Below are 15,870 nucleotides of genomic sequence, written 5' to 3'. Positions count from 1 at the left end.
ATGTGTGTGTGGTTGTGAATTTGCACACTGTGCCCTGTGTTTGCTTGCGTGTGTAGAAAGGGGGCTGCTGTATATCTGCAGATTTCTGTCACCGCGCCTACACGTGGGCGCGTTTGTGTTTTTTGTGCATGCACACGTCTGTGTGTGCGCATACTCCTGTGTGCCTTTTTAAAGTGGCCGCGCACAATGCTGCTCCAGTTGAGAGCAGATGAGTTTGATGTGATTGTTTGCGGCAGCATGGCCTGCAGCCGAGAACGTAGTGAGCTGGATGATTACATGAGCTAAAGAGGCAGAGAGAGAGAGGGGTCGAGGGAGACAGAGGCCAGGAGAGAGAGATGAATAAGGATGGAAAGGGGGCAGAAAGAGTGACGAAAGCGAAAGAGAGCTAATGAGAGAGTGAGAGAAGGAGGGGATAGAGAGAGAGAGAGGAGAAGTAGAGCCAAAGGGAACGGGGGTATAGCAAGAGACAGAAAGAGAGAGAGATGATGAGCTAAAGAGGGCAGAAGAAGGACAAGGCTGAATTTACAGTCAGAGCAGACATGCACAGTGAAATTTCATCAAGACTTTAATCACCTTTTGCCTCAGTCACAACAGAAAATAGTCCCGTCACCTCCCTGCTACTCTGATTGTCGACTGAATCTAACGTGAGCTCTGAAGGGGAAAATTCCTCTCATTAAATTTGAATTTAAAATGCACTCTCAGGTTTTTGTCTGATTTGTCTGATTGAAACTATCAGTTCTTTATTCACCCTAATACATCCAGGTTCATTGTATTAGATTGGTGGTGACATTATTATCACATTATGATAATGGAGTTGCAACAGTCGCTGCTGCTATGCGTTTGCTTGGCTGAAAACTTTTTGCCACAGCTTTCAGTTGAACTGTGCATTTTCCACCCAAAATTGCAATTAAACCACTTATCGCTGCTGTAATAATTGAGTGTTTATTTAAACTTAAGTGGATTTCAATAATGGATTAGAAATGTTTGTGTTTTGAGAAAACAGAATTGAGATTGGTAGTGGTGACAGCTTTGGGTATTTGCGGCGACCCAGCTTTGCCCTGGCCTGTTTCTGAGGGTCACCGGGGTCCCTAAACACCGAGGCGCCCCCTGTCATGGGCGATTAGGGCACACAGTGGTGACGGGTATTAACCAGCTTGTGACCCCAGTACTGTGATGATGGCTTCACGCTCCACGGCAACCCGACGAATGGCAATTACGCTCGGCATTTACATCATAGCCACCTTTGTCTCTCTTCTTCTTCCTCTTCTCTTTCTGGGACACTTCCTCACTCCGTCCATCCGTTCCTTCTCAGATCCTCTTGCTGTGTGCAATACACTTCCTCTTCCCTCCTATCTGTCTCTGTGAGATGCCTCTTCAGTCTCCTGTTGCCATGCCTTTGCTCTATTCCACTATTTATCAGTGGCCAAGCATTGCCTGTTTGTGGTGCACTGAGTATCAATTATACCGACAGTATCTGACAGTATCAGTATCTGTGTTAGTGAAGCACCTTCAGAAGTGTGTTTTTTCTTTTTTTGTAATATAATTTTTGATTTATTTAAACATACACAAACAGACAATATTTTTAATTTAAGTTATATAAAAGCCAAATGTGTGTGATAAATGCACATATGTAACAGCCAAAATGAACATTTAGCAGTAATAAAAATACAATCAGAGTATCACAGTGCCCCAGCAATGCTGTGAGTAAAAAGGCAGTCACATGACCTCTTAAAGTTCTCACTTTCTCATTGACTCTAACTAGCATCTGTTCATATGACATCTGACATAGATTCCATCCATTATCTTTAAGATCTGGAGAGGAAGGACTTTCCCATAAACTTTAGGCAGCAGTGACAAGCCTCACCTTTATCACTGCAAGTAATTTTCGGCAATTCTAATTGGCCCCCTAGCAGGCATACGCTCTTTTTACACAGAAATTGCACTATAGGGCTGCTACAACGTCCATTCTTTATGCCGTTTTTCTCTGCGTTTTTACATGGAACATCATGCCATTCCAGTATGTGATTTTAGACAGCATGCAGGCATCCCGCAAATGACAAAGGCATGACAGCACATGAAACACAACAGCATGGGCCTCTATTGTGACATACAACAGACGCGTCAGCAGCGCTTTCTTAACAATAACAATGGCATAACGTGGCAATAACAATCATTTATTGTCCCTGGTATATGGCGGCTGATCTCCTAATCAGCTCAGAGGGTAAGGAGCTCCTGGACCTTATTGTTTTCCCAATTTGTGCACATTTTTGGCTGCTGCTCTCCTTCTTCTTTCAGTGAGCTGCTAACTGCTATCAGCTACTTTTTAAATCTTCTAGCAATGGTTTGCACACATAATACGACATCAAAATGTGACACCCTTCCTGTCTGTGATCTCAGCCTACCAGCTGTCCCTTTTACACAGACATCGTTGTGGTGTCTTTCTGACATTTCAGAGCTCAGAGGTAGAGTGGTTCGTCTGCATGTTGAAGTATCCTTGGGAAAGATACTGAACTCCAAATTGCTGCTGATGGTCATCATGCATGGTAGCCTCAGCTTCATCAGTTTCTTTCTGTAACTTATTAAAGGTTTTCAAAAAAAGTGCCATCACTGGACTCTTGCCTTGAATGAATCGGCCCTTAGTGATACATTGTGTAATTTATAAGTACTTCTACAAGTTACCTTTACTGTCCAAATCATTTATTGACAAGTTCAGAAAAAGATACAAACACTCCATCCAAGTACAGTGAAACTTTACAAGGCTCAAGATACTGGACTGCAAGTTAGTTACCAGAGTATTTGTAAAAATGCTCAACCCCTTAATTCTCTCTTAATTGCCATAAAAAAGGACATTATGTCGTTCCCAAAAAATTCTATGAACCACTCACACCACTCTGACTGTTACATTAAACTAGCTCTAAATGCCATCACAGTTAGGATATGTAGTACTGGGGTTTTTTTTCTTGCTATTTGCGAGTTCCATCAGTAGGAAGCAGGAAATGGAGCCCACAGTCTTTGTCTGGATCGCAGCTCACAATTGACTGTCTCGTTAAACACAGGATGATTTTCCACTCTCTTGATTTGATAAACAGGCGAAAATTAAGTTAAGGAGGTTAAATTAAGTTTAGGAGGGTGAGGACGGGTGGGGCGACGTGGTGTGTTTACGACGCGGTGATGGGGTGAGATTGTGGTTGGAGTGTGTGTTGTATACGCCAGCGCTAATTTTACAGGTGGCTCTGACACAGGCAGACACTCAAAGTGAGGACACTTCTTTGGCACACTTCTGCCATTTGTTTGAGACTACATGCAACATGTGTGTGGCTGCAGGTGTGTGTGTGTGTGTGTGTGTGTGTGTGTGTGTGTGTGCTGGAGCCTGTTGTTGCATTTGTGTATGTGTATGTGTTTGTGTGTATGGGACCAGTCTTATTCAGCCCCAAAACACCCATCTTAACCACACTGTCAGTTGGAAAGCAGTGAGAAAATATACTCTGTAATTCACAGTCAAGATGGAGTGAATGGTGAAGGAAAATCAGACGGAGCTTTTCCTTTTTTTTCCTTCCTTGTTTCTCTCTCACTGTTTCTCTCTGGGTCCCTGCAGAAGGTCACACACAAGTTGAAGTAGTGGGTTAATCTTTCTCACTATTTTTTCTCCTTTTTCCTTCTTCTACTCCCCCACCTCTCTCCCCCCGTCCCAGTCTGCAAGTCTTATCTGGGTGCTGTAATGCCAGTTAGCTGCTGATGAAATCCATTTGTGAGGGCCTTGTATGAACCAGGTCTATCTCCCTCCCTCCTCCCCCTCCAACGTGTTCCCCCCAGCATCATGGATTTGCTGGTTAACTCTAGCCAGCTAGTGTGTCAGCCAGTCCAGCCTGGCCTTGTCTGGTTGGGCCGAGGAGGGCCAAGTCATTCAGCCAGCCTTAGCCAATTCAACAATCACATTCTGTTTAAATCCAAGTCAGGCTTACCGGGGCTGCAGCCTTGGCATAGTGAGTGTGTGTTTTACTTAGCATTTAAAGGAGAAGAAGAATTTAAGTTTAAAATGACACCAGACCGAAGGATTTTTTTCACGTCTCTTAAATGTCAAGGAAATGTTATGGCCAAGTTAAAAAAAGATCTGTTTTTGGAGGCTTGACAAGGAGGATTTTTCTGTTTCATTTTTGTTTCAGTGTGGATGGATGTTGATGTGTTAAATGATTAAATAGAGGGAAAGGGGGAGAGAATGAAGAAAGGAGGTGATAAACGTAGTGATATGTGTGTCAAACCTAATTTTTTGCAGTTCAGGGCCCTCCACACCTTGTGAATTCTGACCTCTCAGGAACAAATGCCTCAAACACTACTGCACACCATCATCATGCCAATCACTCCACAAAGTTAACACTGTCAAAATGGTTAATGACATCCTGCAGGATTGTAAAATTTATGTGTGTTGTGCTAACAGGTTTCTGAAATAAACACACATGCGGGTACAGGCACAGGGGCGCAAGCCTTTAAGGAGCTTTGTCTGTAATGTGCTTTTCGGTCTCCACTGGAAAGCCATAGGTCAGCTAGAGAAGGAGACAGGGGGAGAGAGGAGGCGAGATAGAGGGTGGGAAGGAGGGAGGGAGAGAGGGAGGGAGTCCTTGTTAACATGCTCTTTGTGTCCGCTCCCATCACCGTCTTATTGAAGCAAGGGGATTCGGATCAAAATGATTGGTGGCTGGGCGGGTGGAAAAGGAAGGAAAAAAGGAAAAAGGGGCAACTGGGAGGAGGAGGAAGACTATGCAGAGCTTCATTTTTCAAAGCTGTTTCAATTGGGATCTCAGCACCTGCCTTTCAGTTCACACGCGGTTGATGAAAAAGCTTTGCGTGCTGCAGGAATGGTAACATGTTGCAGGGAGTGTGTTCAGGGGTAAAGGGGTTTAGGGAAGAAGGTGGTGGCTACAAGGTGGCCGCCCTAGAGCGGAGGAAACTGGGGATGATGGGGTGTTGTGCAAGGGAGGGGAAAGACGAGGAGAGGCTGGAGAGGAAGCAGAGGGGAGGGGGTAGGGGTCAGTGTGGTGATGGGGGCAGTCGTAGTGAATGCGGGCCACTGCACGCTGGCGGGAAGCCAAGCTGCTAAGCCCTGGCAGCTCGTTAGCCTCTGTGTTACTGACCTGATAGACCACAAGCCATACCACCCCCACCTCCCTATTTTCCTCCCTCCTGTCTTGCCTGTTCCCTGTCCCACTCATGATCCGAGGTCGCAGCAGTTCTGCCCAGCAGCCTCCAGGGGCAGCACAGATAAATAACAGACGAACAGGAAGACGGAGCGGCAGCTAATGGGCTTGAAAGCATCCATCTGATTGAGCTTTGGCAGGGCGGCCTTTGCATTTTGTCTGCGTGTGTGTGGGCCGCATGTGTACAAGTTTGACACAAGTAGAGATGTCTTTTATCACAAGTGCTGTTTCCATTTTAAAAGGCCCTTACAGCATCTGCTTGCAGGGCCCGTTTTGTTCCTCTTGTCTCATGTGGGACGTCTTGCACCGCCCCTCCAGATTCCTCTCCAAACATCTGCTGCTGTCCCTTAAACACAGTGTTTAGCAGTGCACTTCTGTTTTCTGCTGTGTTTAAATGTTTTTTAGATCCTTTAAGCTGTTTTCATCTAAGGGCCATTGAGGTATTTATCACCTCCCTCTGTTCCCTTAATTTCACTACCTGGAAAAGTGCCCTATTTTTTTAAACTATTCCTCATCCCCTCCTGTTTACATCCCAGAATATTTTTTTTTCATGTTGTCAGCAGGTCTCTCCTTCTTCTTAAGCCTGGCAGCAAGTTTGGCTTTTAGATCTGAGCATTTGAGGCCTTTTAAAATCCAAAAGTGTGTTCTTTAATAACGGGCTACCTCTCTCTGGAGGGTTGTTAGTGCTAATGCACGATAAGCCGCCGAATTTCCCGCGGCCTGCCAAGATGGCCGCTGTGGTGGCAGCCATCGTTGTTTCCCTCTCTCTCCCCTCTCCTCACCTCCCTTTACTGCCTTCTTCATGAGGCCCATCAGCACAGTTAGAGATATTACAGTCACAATTACTCAAGCTAATTGACTTTGGGGATGTGAAATATTCCTCTGGAGTGGAGCGTCTGAGGTGATGAACAGGTGAATTGTGATTTTATTAAAGGGGATATGACTCATATCCTTTCTCAGCGGAAAGCTTTCAGTGCCTCTGTTGTCTTTGGAAACTGTCTGTTTTTCTGAGATAGGCTTAAGGCATATACGACAACACAGTTTCCCCAACACATCTTTCCTGTACCAGATGCTCGCAGTGACAGCTAATTCTAACCTTGTCCTTCTCTCTCTGCACCTTCTGTAGCTACATCTAACGGCACCATGGAGGGCATCGACAACCAGGAGGGGGGAGTGTGCAAGACCAAGTCCATGAAGATAATCATGAAAGTGGGACAAAGTGAGTATTGTATTATTGAATTACGGCCGTGAGTGCCTACAGGCATGAGCAGGCAGCCACAATGCAGAGCTAGTACATTGTACAAAATTGTGTGAGAGTCTGAAAATGCCCTAATAAGGTCATAGGAGGCTGTGCAGCATACAGCTCCATCGTCTCCATGACACCTGGGGCTGCAAGGGGGCAGGAGATGTAATATAGCGAAAGCCTAATGTGCTGAAACATACACACACACTATCACGTATGCTTGCATGCACACATGCACTGAAAGCATCTGCTGTTATACACTCTTTTAACTAGAAGGCTTTCTACACATGTAAATCTAGTTTAGAGGCACACTAACACATACAGTGATTTTCATATATATGAGTGACACCCACACACTCACTGACCACTGAGTGGGCATTCTACACACTGCATCTGAATCACACATGCACAGTAAGCCCCCCTCACAGACAGATAGGACCCTATTCTTAATCATAGCAATAATTATACATAAATCGGTGGCCCAGCTGAAACCCAAAGTGGTAATTTCCGGGGGTTGGCCCTCTCGTCAACACCAACTCCAGTGCTATTGAAAATCGCTGAAGGTCAGGGAATTAATCGAAGCCCCTGCACTCAGAGGAAGAAAAGAACAGGTGCTGAACAGGCCTGGAAACTGGCTCTGCAGCTTAATAGTACTGAAAATCAGCTTGTGTCAAGAGTTGCTTACAAATCAGTGACTTTGTTAAATGAAATGTACTATTAAGTGTGGTTTTAGTACAGCTGAGCTTGACGGTGCACAGAGTTTAACCAGAGAGTGATTATAACATCAGATGCACAGTGAATTACTCCACAATTCAGCATGACTTTTTGAATCTGCTCAGCGTTAGAACACATAAACTGACAGACATTTAAGGATCATTTAGAACCAAATGGACTCATAGCAGAACCACAAACACCCATTAGCTCCTCTTTATGGTTGATTACAATGATATCTAGGTCATGAAGAGCCTTGTGTACAAAAGAAGAAAATGTGGCCGCTAGGTGCGCTGGTGAAGCATTTAGAGGTTCAGATTTTTGAAAAAAAAAAAAAAAAAAAAAAAAAAAGTAGGAAATTTCTTCTTTGTGTTTCCATGGTATTCACATGTAGTTTGTTACTAAGACAAAACACCAACAGGGATGAAGATTCGACCTGATTGACATGAAACAAAAAAAGGGCATAACCTAGAATATGACTGGACCATGTATGAAATGATTTTAATTTGTAACAGGAAGCGACAACATTCATTCAGTCACAGACTTAAAAATGTATAATACATGTTAAAATCAGTACACTTAAGTTAAACAGCAGAAGAGACCTGCTTTCTTTGAAACTGTAGAAAATGGTCATTTCACACAATCCTCTTCTCTTTAGCTACGATCAGTGATGTAGCCTATGTCCTTATGGGACTGGTGGAGGCTGCACAGCTATCAGCCATCATCAGAGCCAAGTTCTGCTGATAATAATAGTTTGTAAAACGTCCTATGGGGGGCTGAATTTTCAGCCAGTAGCTGCACCATTTCCGACATCTTATATCCACTTTTTTCTCAGAATGGTGGTGGCACCCGCTCCTGCATAGTAACATGTAATGCTCAATAACGCTATTCATACATTTTAAGGCTTGTTTCATAAAGACGTGGCTGTTCCTCAAACAAATTAATGAGGTAATCCTCTCTTTCCTCCTACCAAAACTGCCATTTCTACTGTTGCTTGCTAGTTAGCTAGCTAGCTTGTTAATTTCACCATGCTATCATGCTTACCTTACAGTGCGGATGGAAAATGAGCTGAACAAATCTGACAACAGCAATGTTATTTTCTACGCTGTGACAAGAGAATGCACATGAAATATGTATTTGTTAAATTTTACCAGGAGTGTTTCTAGGATTTGAGAACGAACCTCTGTAGGGGGTTCCATGGGGATCCTTTCCTGGGAAATGTTTTTGATGAACAAGCCCTATTTTAATGCGTTTTAATGCTATTATAAAAAATGTATTTATTAGAGTTAAGTTAAATGTACATATCTTTACAGTGGTGGGATGTATGAGTATGAGTATAAGTATGAATGAAGACAGATTATTATATCTGGGGCTTTTTATTATTATGAGGCCTTTTCTTATTTTTTAGGGAAAAAAAACAAAAAAACTACATATTTAGATCCAGGGCTATGTATAAAATGTTTGGGTCTGAAGACTCCGACACAAGGGTCTAACAATGCCATTGAATTTTACTCATGTGGCAACTATCTGGTTATCTAGTTTGCTAATTCCACCATGCTATCATGCTACACTGGTTACAGAAAATGAGGAATACAGTAATACAGGACTTTCAGCGCTTGCAGGTCTGTCAGCCAGTCAGTGCCTATTCATTTCGAAAGAGCAACAGCCAATGAGGAAACACCAAAACTTACATCATCACTAACTTCGACCAATGGTGTGACTTCATAACTTACTCACTGACAGACTTTAATGTATTTAGGGCTGGCCCTGCATTCTGCAATCCAGCCAAAAATTCTGAGCATGAACAACATAGACATACATTAAAGTGAAAAATACTTCCCCATTAATTTTTGTGCATCTTATTTGCATTTTTTCAGATCCCTCTGACCCTATTTCACCCAAAGACAACCCCACCAGAGTACCCTACTCTCCTAAGCACTCAGATGGCAAGGAGGCCTACAATCCAAATGATGTGCTGGAGAAACCAGGTGAGATCAACTATTTGCAGCTTAAATCCTGGGAAATAGGTAATAGAATGGAGGATTTATCGAAACAATTTGGCATTTGGGTGAGCGATTGTTGGACCAGCTAAGAGCAGATAGCGCTAAGTAAGTAAGTAAGTGTGTGTGTTTGCGGGAGTCACTGAGGTGTGTGTGTGAAAGTGAAGGAAAGAAAGGTCAGCGATTCATCAGCCAGTAATTGAATGTTGCCCATAAAACTGATAGGCATCTCCGGCCTCTCAAGGACTTATAAGGTATCTCCACGCTGGCCCCATTCCAGCTTTAACCCGACATTTTCAAGAAAATGATCTGATCGCTGTCTCCCGTCTCTTTAAAGACCCGCTCTTAGTACAGCCACACACTTGTTTCTGCAGCGAAACACAACTCAGACAGACGTGCGGCTACGTGCAGGCCACTCGTATCTCTGCTATTATATTGCAGTTAAAAATCTCTTCAAGGAGAAAATCAGACTTGCAATTTCCGCAGTGAGCTGTTTTTAGAAAAAAAGAAGGAGGAATAGCCCAAGAACAAAAACAAGCTGGCCTATATTAACAGTCCTCCATTCCTGGCTCATTGAGGGCGTGGCCTCATATGACTCTTTGTGTTTTCTCTCGTTGAGCATGCAGATCTGTCATTCCGCTTGTTAAATCCACGCTGACACCAATCTCTGCAGACATCAGGACCTTGCTCTCTCTGTTTTCCTGTCCCCTCCCCTGCTTTTTTATGTCTCATCCTTCCATCCTGCCAGCCATCAGGAGCATATGGGCGTCAGAGTGCTATGGGCAGAGTCTGAGGCAGCATAATCCCCGTGTAAAACAACGGAAGGGTCCTTGCTTTGGGCTTCCTGCCATCCTGTATCCACTCCCCCTACCACTGCAAAAACACGTTTAGGCCCACAGGAGAACAGTGGAAGACAGGGACACACAGTAATCCTGCTTGCTCAGGGAACACGCTCCTGTCTCGGGGAGAATGGAACACACCCGCCCTCGAAGTGCTGGATGTGAACCAGAATGTCCATCGCTGGGAGTCAGAGAACAGCTTGGCTTTCATAATTGATGTCTCACAATGACATCAAATCTTTCTTTCTTATTTTCTTCCCTCTGGGGCTGTTAGTTAGAAAATTAAGTTATTTTTTATGTCTTTCAAAATGTAATTTATCTAAGTGCCATTTGCCCAAATCTACCCCAGCCATTGTATATCTCCTATCAGGCTGCGCATCGCCCTAGTTTCAAGGTTGCAGTCTTCACCAGCTGAATTTGAATAGCCACTGATCGAATGTGACCTTTATACAAAAGCTCTCTATAGGCAGGCCTCACTCTCTGCCCACTGTGCTGCTGGCCTGTTCCCTACACCTTTACTGTGACACGATGAAAAGATTGTAAAGAATGAAAGGGAAAGGCAGGAAAAGACTGTTAAAAACACTGCTTCTGCTTCCCTCTCTTTCCTGCTTCAGTAAGCTTCAAGTGTTTTTAGATCCTCAAACAGCATCTGAGACCCCCTTCCCCTGCACTTTCCTGATGTCAGAATTGTGCATCAGAATACATTATTGTAACTTGCTAAAACCGACGATCCCTTAATTAAACCCACTCCACACAAGGGTTGTCTAGAATCGGTTCGGTCCGGTGATAGCTGGGGCCAGAGACATTATGTTTTAAGGTTGTCTGTCCATCCGTCCCATTCTCATAAACACAATATCTCAAGAATGTCTTGAGGGACTTTATTTTTTTTTTTCTTGGACTAACTTATTAGAATTTGGTGGTCAAAGGTCAAGATCACTGTGACCTTGTTCATCGCATTCTCATGAATGCATTATCTTAAAGACACCTTCAGGGAACTTCTTCAAATTTGGCATAAATGTCCACTTGGACTTAAGAATGAACAGATTAGGCTTTGGTGGTCAAAGGTCAAGGTCAGTTTGACCTGACAAAACATGTTTTTGGCCATAACACTCTGAAGTGATGGCATTTTATATCGAAAAGGTCAGCTTCACTGTAACATCATAATGTTCTGCATAAAACACTTTTCTGGCCATTATTCAACATGATATCTCAAGAACAGAAGGGGAGACATTTGGTCAGATACTGAATTGGTGACACTAGTCTTTGGTGTCCACCTTGAAACTTTGTTGATTGTATAGATCTTCTGTGCTGCTGGGGGGGAGATGTGTGTGAGGCATCCATGTTTTCACAGACATGGATGTAAACTTCAACTGCAACTTGGTGGTTTGCAGAGGCATACAACCACAAAGCAGTAATTCTAGTTTATTCTTGACACAATGACTTTAATCACTTTTTGTGTGCATGATACAGTGCTATATCGGTGCTATACCATATAGCTTTGTGGAAAGAGGGTGTATGCCTATTTAAACAAGTACCGTGTTTCAGCTGTCTCTGTAATGGCTTTTCAGTCCACCTGTAAAGGAATACTTCACCCATAAAATGACCATGAGTAAATCAGTTAGTCATGCCATGTTACCTTGCATTCATGAAGGCAAATGTTGTTTTCCTCCCATGCCTCCACAGGAAATGGCAAACATATTAATTTATTGATTGGGGGCAATGTTTAACAACAGCAAAACTATATCAAAGCTTCTGTTAACAAACTCTCACATAACTCATGCAGTATAATCCAAGTCTCATTTATCCATTCATATGTTCAGTACTTCCCAAACATGCAGCATTTTCCCTCAAATCTTTCCCTCAAACTATCAAAATTTAAAACCTGACCATTTTCTTTGTGAATTCAACGTAACAGGGCATGACTAATTGATATACAAATGGTCATGTTGTGGGTGAAGTTTTTCCTCAGGTGTGACCATGTAAAACAGGTATAAACTCCACTGTATAACTAAAGCACAAAAAGCTGATTAAGTCATTTTACTCACTTTTGCTTCTCTCTGTCTCCCAGGTGTAGCACCCAGAGAAAGTAACGACAGTGACAACGGTGGAAAGTCCTCCAGCGTCATCGGTTCTGAGGTGGCCATCTTCGTCGGCATCGCTTCAGGCAGCGTCATTTTCATCATCATCATCATCATGCTGGTACTGCTGTTACTCAAGTACCGGCGGCGGCACCGCAAGCACTCACCGCAGCATGCGGCCACGCTTTCTCTAAGCACCCTAGCCACACCTAAACGGAGCGGAGGCAGTGGGAACAATAACGGTTCAGAGCCCAGTGACATCATCATCCCGCTCAGGACTGCTGACAGCGTCTTCTGCCCACACTACGAGAAGGTCAGCGGTGACTACGGCCACCCAGTCTACATAGTTCAGGAGATGCCGCCTCAGAGCCCGGCCAACATCTATTACAAGGTCTGAGGGGGAACTTTTAAAAGCAACAGACAAACTGGAACAATCCCGGGCAGAGTGGGTTTTTAGTTTCGGCTGGCGGCGCCAGCACACCCGCTGTCACTCTCGCTCTTTCTCTCTCTGTCGACTCCTCCTCCTCACCTCTGATGTTTTGTCACTACTTTTTCTTTATCAAAGTTTTGCGGATACCTTGTCGCTCTGGTTTGGTCCCAGTCAGTGCAGACGGGATGGGTGGAGGGCCAGAGAGAAGGCAACTGCTGCCACTGCTGCTGCTCCCTGGGGCTTTTGGGAAAAAGAGAGGACGATCTCTAGTTTCTCCAGTGTTGCTCCTTGTCTTGTTTTGTGCACTGCAGCCAGCATTTTGGGGGAGCTGAGTGTTGTGGGATCAGAAAGTTAGACAGATGCACAGCGTGTTTTTTCATTTTCTCGGATGGAATGGACAGATGTATGGATGAATGGACGTGAAGGTTTACTGGCATGGGAGGAGGGGAAAGAATTTTTTGCCTCTCCTGAAGAGAGACTACTGCTTCGAAAAAGAGAGGGAAAGAGACAAAAACGAGTGAGGAGGAGATGTAAAGGAGAATACAGGCTGACCATGAACTCACAAAATGGCTGCCCTCCCTTGATGCTGACTAGCCAGAGAGACTCTGTGGATTTTCCAGTCAGACAAGGGAATAGGAGAGAGATTCTCACACCGATCCTCTCCGGGACTTTCCTGACTGACTCACAGAGATCACCCATTCACCCTGCCACCCACATGCTCACCATCACATATACACACATTCACCCACACGCACAGACACACTGTCTCACCAGTCAATGTGAACTGTTTGGGTTTAAGTGTGGATTACACCATTTCTCCTCATTCCCAGATTTTCAGCAAATCACTTCTCTCAGATGTTACTTGAAGGTTCTAAGAAAAAAAAATAGATTCCCTTTTTTTGTACTGTCAACATTTACTGATCTTGCTTTTGGTTTTATCTGGTTTTCATATCCTGGCATAGCTCAAACGCAGATTTTCTTTTCTGTTAGTGACATGTCATATTGTATGTGACGTTCAAACACAAGTGACCCAACAGTGGCCAGGAGTGGCAAGACCGTGAAAAGAAAGAGTGAGTTTCTTTGTGTTTTTTTTTTTTTTCAATTTTGCACCCTCTCGCATGTCAGGTCTGCCCAGGAGGCTCCTGGGAAGAGTGGAGGACTTTCATACACATAGAGCAGCACTTTTAACCCCTTCTTGGTACCTCCACTCTTCACAGCAGTCAGAGACACAGTGATAGCTAGATATGGGAGAGCAGCTGTATCCCGTCAGATTTAGTAGTGAGGGCTCACCTCAACTTCTCTAGAACCTGGGCTTTGCAAACGGGAATGTGTCAGAGGCAATAAAAAATCCAATTCGCCTTACTGCCGTTTTTTTTTTTCTCTCGCAGCAGAAGAAGAAGAGGCCCCAGATGTAGTTGAGGTTAGCATAGCTGGTTAAAACAGCTCTAGGTACTGTAATGTTTACTCCTGGGGCTCCAATGATGATTAAGGGTGCTCTAAGGGCCCAAAATCAGTGTGACCGGTGCTCTCCTATTCTTGTTTTTTAAAAAAAGCACAGGGACATCCTCTTACATTGTCACTGTTTCTCAATCTCCATTAGCATTTCCATATTGTGAGTTTTTGATTTACTTCTAATTTTTTTTACAAAATAGATGTACATTTAAAAAAGGACATTACGAAGATGAAAAAAAAATGAAATAAAAAGCAGAATTTATTTATGATAGACACATAGAGCACAGGTGTTGTCAGGCGGTATGGAGAAGAAGTAATGTTAATATATTATGGTATAAGTGCACATTATGCAATCTAGGTTTTTGATTATTTGATATCTCTCGACCCACTGAGTCCCACATATTCATGAGCTCTGGTCTAGAGACACAGGACTCCTGGGAAAAAGGACCAGGGGAGGGCAGCCTGGGCCTCGGCCTTGAGGGGAGTAGAGTTGTCTGACCCAAAATAGCTCACATTGGTGTACGCAAGGGCAGAGTAGCTGTTTCTCCCACACTCACTCAGTGTAGCATCTCCCAAAGGAAAATTATCATCAACACCCAGTGCCCCCGATTCTCCTCATACACACCTTTCATGTTCTCTGTGCGTGTGTGTGTGTGTGTGTGTGTGTGTGTGTGTGTGTGTGTGTGTGCGTGTTGAGCAAGTCTATATTTCAGTAACATCACATTCATTAATATCTTAGGCCTAGGATCATAATGGTGACTTAAGCTGCTCCCGGAGCAAGTTGTCAGCCCATCGTCAACATAGTCATTTGTTCATAAAGAACATCAAATTTCACCGAAAAGCCAAGCCTTGTATGATCTGAGGTTTGTGCCTCTAAGAGGCTACAAAATCTGCAAATATGCAATTCTTATTTATTTTTTTAATCAATTCTGAGAAAAAAAAACACCTATGGAAAAGTGTTCTTAACCACTGAAAGATGTAACAACAAACAAATGACACAAAACTAGCAAAATATGTCACACAAGCCTGCTGTTAGTTTTTATTTCCTGCATTATTTGTAGTATTATTTTAACCTTTTCTGTTTTAACTATGTGCCGTAGTACAAAAGGTAAACTGTGAAAAATGAAACCATTAAAAGCATATATATCACACCTGAACAGGTATTTAGAAGAAGATGAAAAAAGACACACATACAACAAAGAAATGGCTGTTTAGTTGCTGTCTGTCTGCGGCAGAATATGACAATCTTATTAGTTTCTTTGAATCTGACGTCCTTTTCTTAGCCGCCACTCGACTAATGCTCTCCCAACATTGACCAGGTTTGGTCCATCCTGTTATGAAATGACGTAGCAATGCTGTGAGAGTCTTAGCACAAAGGCTAGGAGAAGCACCTCAGGCTACTGTAAAATGCCTTGCTCGTATGGTCAGCCCTTGGTCACTTGACTCAGTAATTTTGCACCGTACTTCTGTAGGTAAGAAACTGTAAATACATTAATGTTTGTATTGTATATGGATCCTGGGTTGTTACAATAGCCTTATTCACCTTTTTAGGAAAGTAAATGGAAAAAAAAGTACAGAAAAAATGGAATACACTTCAGTAAAACAGAGCATACTACTTTTTTGGGAAATAGCTTATGTAAATATTGATCAGAACCCAATAAAAACATTTTTTTATGAACTCTTAAAGTAAGATGTTTTGTATAAAATTTGAATTTTTTGCTATGTATTTTAGCTAGCGCTCAATGGAAAGCCCGTGTCCTCCCCACTCCCTCCCCTTTTGCACTGTTTCCATGGTAATTTGGTTTTTAAAAAATGAGAGAAAAGTTGCCAAACCGACTGCTGCATATTTGTGCCATAAGTGTGTACCATAAATATTTATTGAATTAGTTTCTTTTTTTTTTCTTTTGTTCTGTTTATGATTTAAC

At 43.2% G+C, this 15,870-nt stretch overlaps 1 protein-coding gene across 2 annotated transcripts in view; it reads left to right on the top strand.

Annotated features, from left to right (window-relative positions):
* efnb2a (ephrin-B2a) overlaps nt 1–14,866 on the top strand; it is a 32,172-nt gene extending 17,306 nt beyond the window's left edge. For both annotated transcript variants that reach the window (XM_050048358.1, XM_050048357.1), the window contains 3 exons: nt 6,319–6,411; nt 9,024–9,134; nt 12,054–14,866. In XM_050048358.1, coding sequence (XP_049904315.1) covers nt 6,319–6,411; nt 9,024–9,134; nt 12,054–12,460 — 611 coding nt within the window. In that variant the 3' untranslated portion in view covers nt 12,461–14,866. The remainder of the gene's footprint in view (nt 1–6,318; nt 6,412–9,023; nt 9,135–12,053) is intronic.
* Nucleotides 14,867–15,870: the final 1,004 nt, after the last annotated feature.

Source organism: Epinephelus moara, chromosome 7, assembly GCF_006386435.1.
Source record: "Epinephelus moara isolate mb chromosome 7, YSFRI_EMoa_1.0, whole genome shotgun sequence".
Lineage (NCBI taxonomy): Eukaryota > Metazoa > Chordata > Actinopteri > Perciformes > Serranidae > Epinephelus > Epinephelus moara.
Note: the sequence above shows the minus strand (reverse complement) of the source record. Positions and strands in the feature narration are given on the sequence as shown.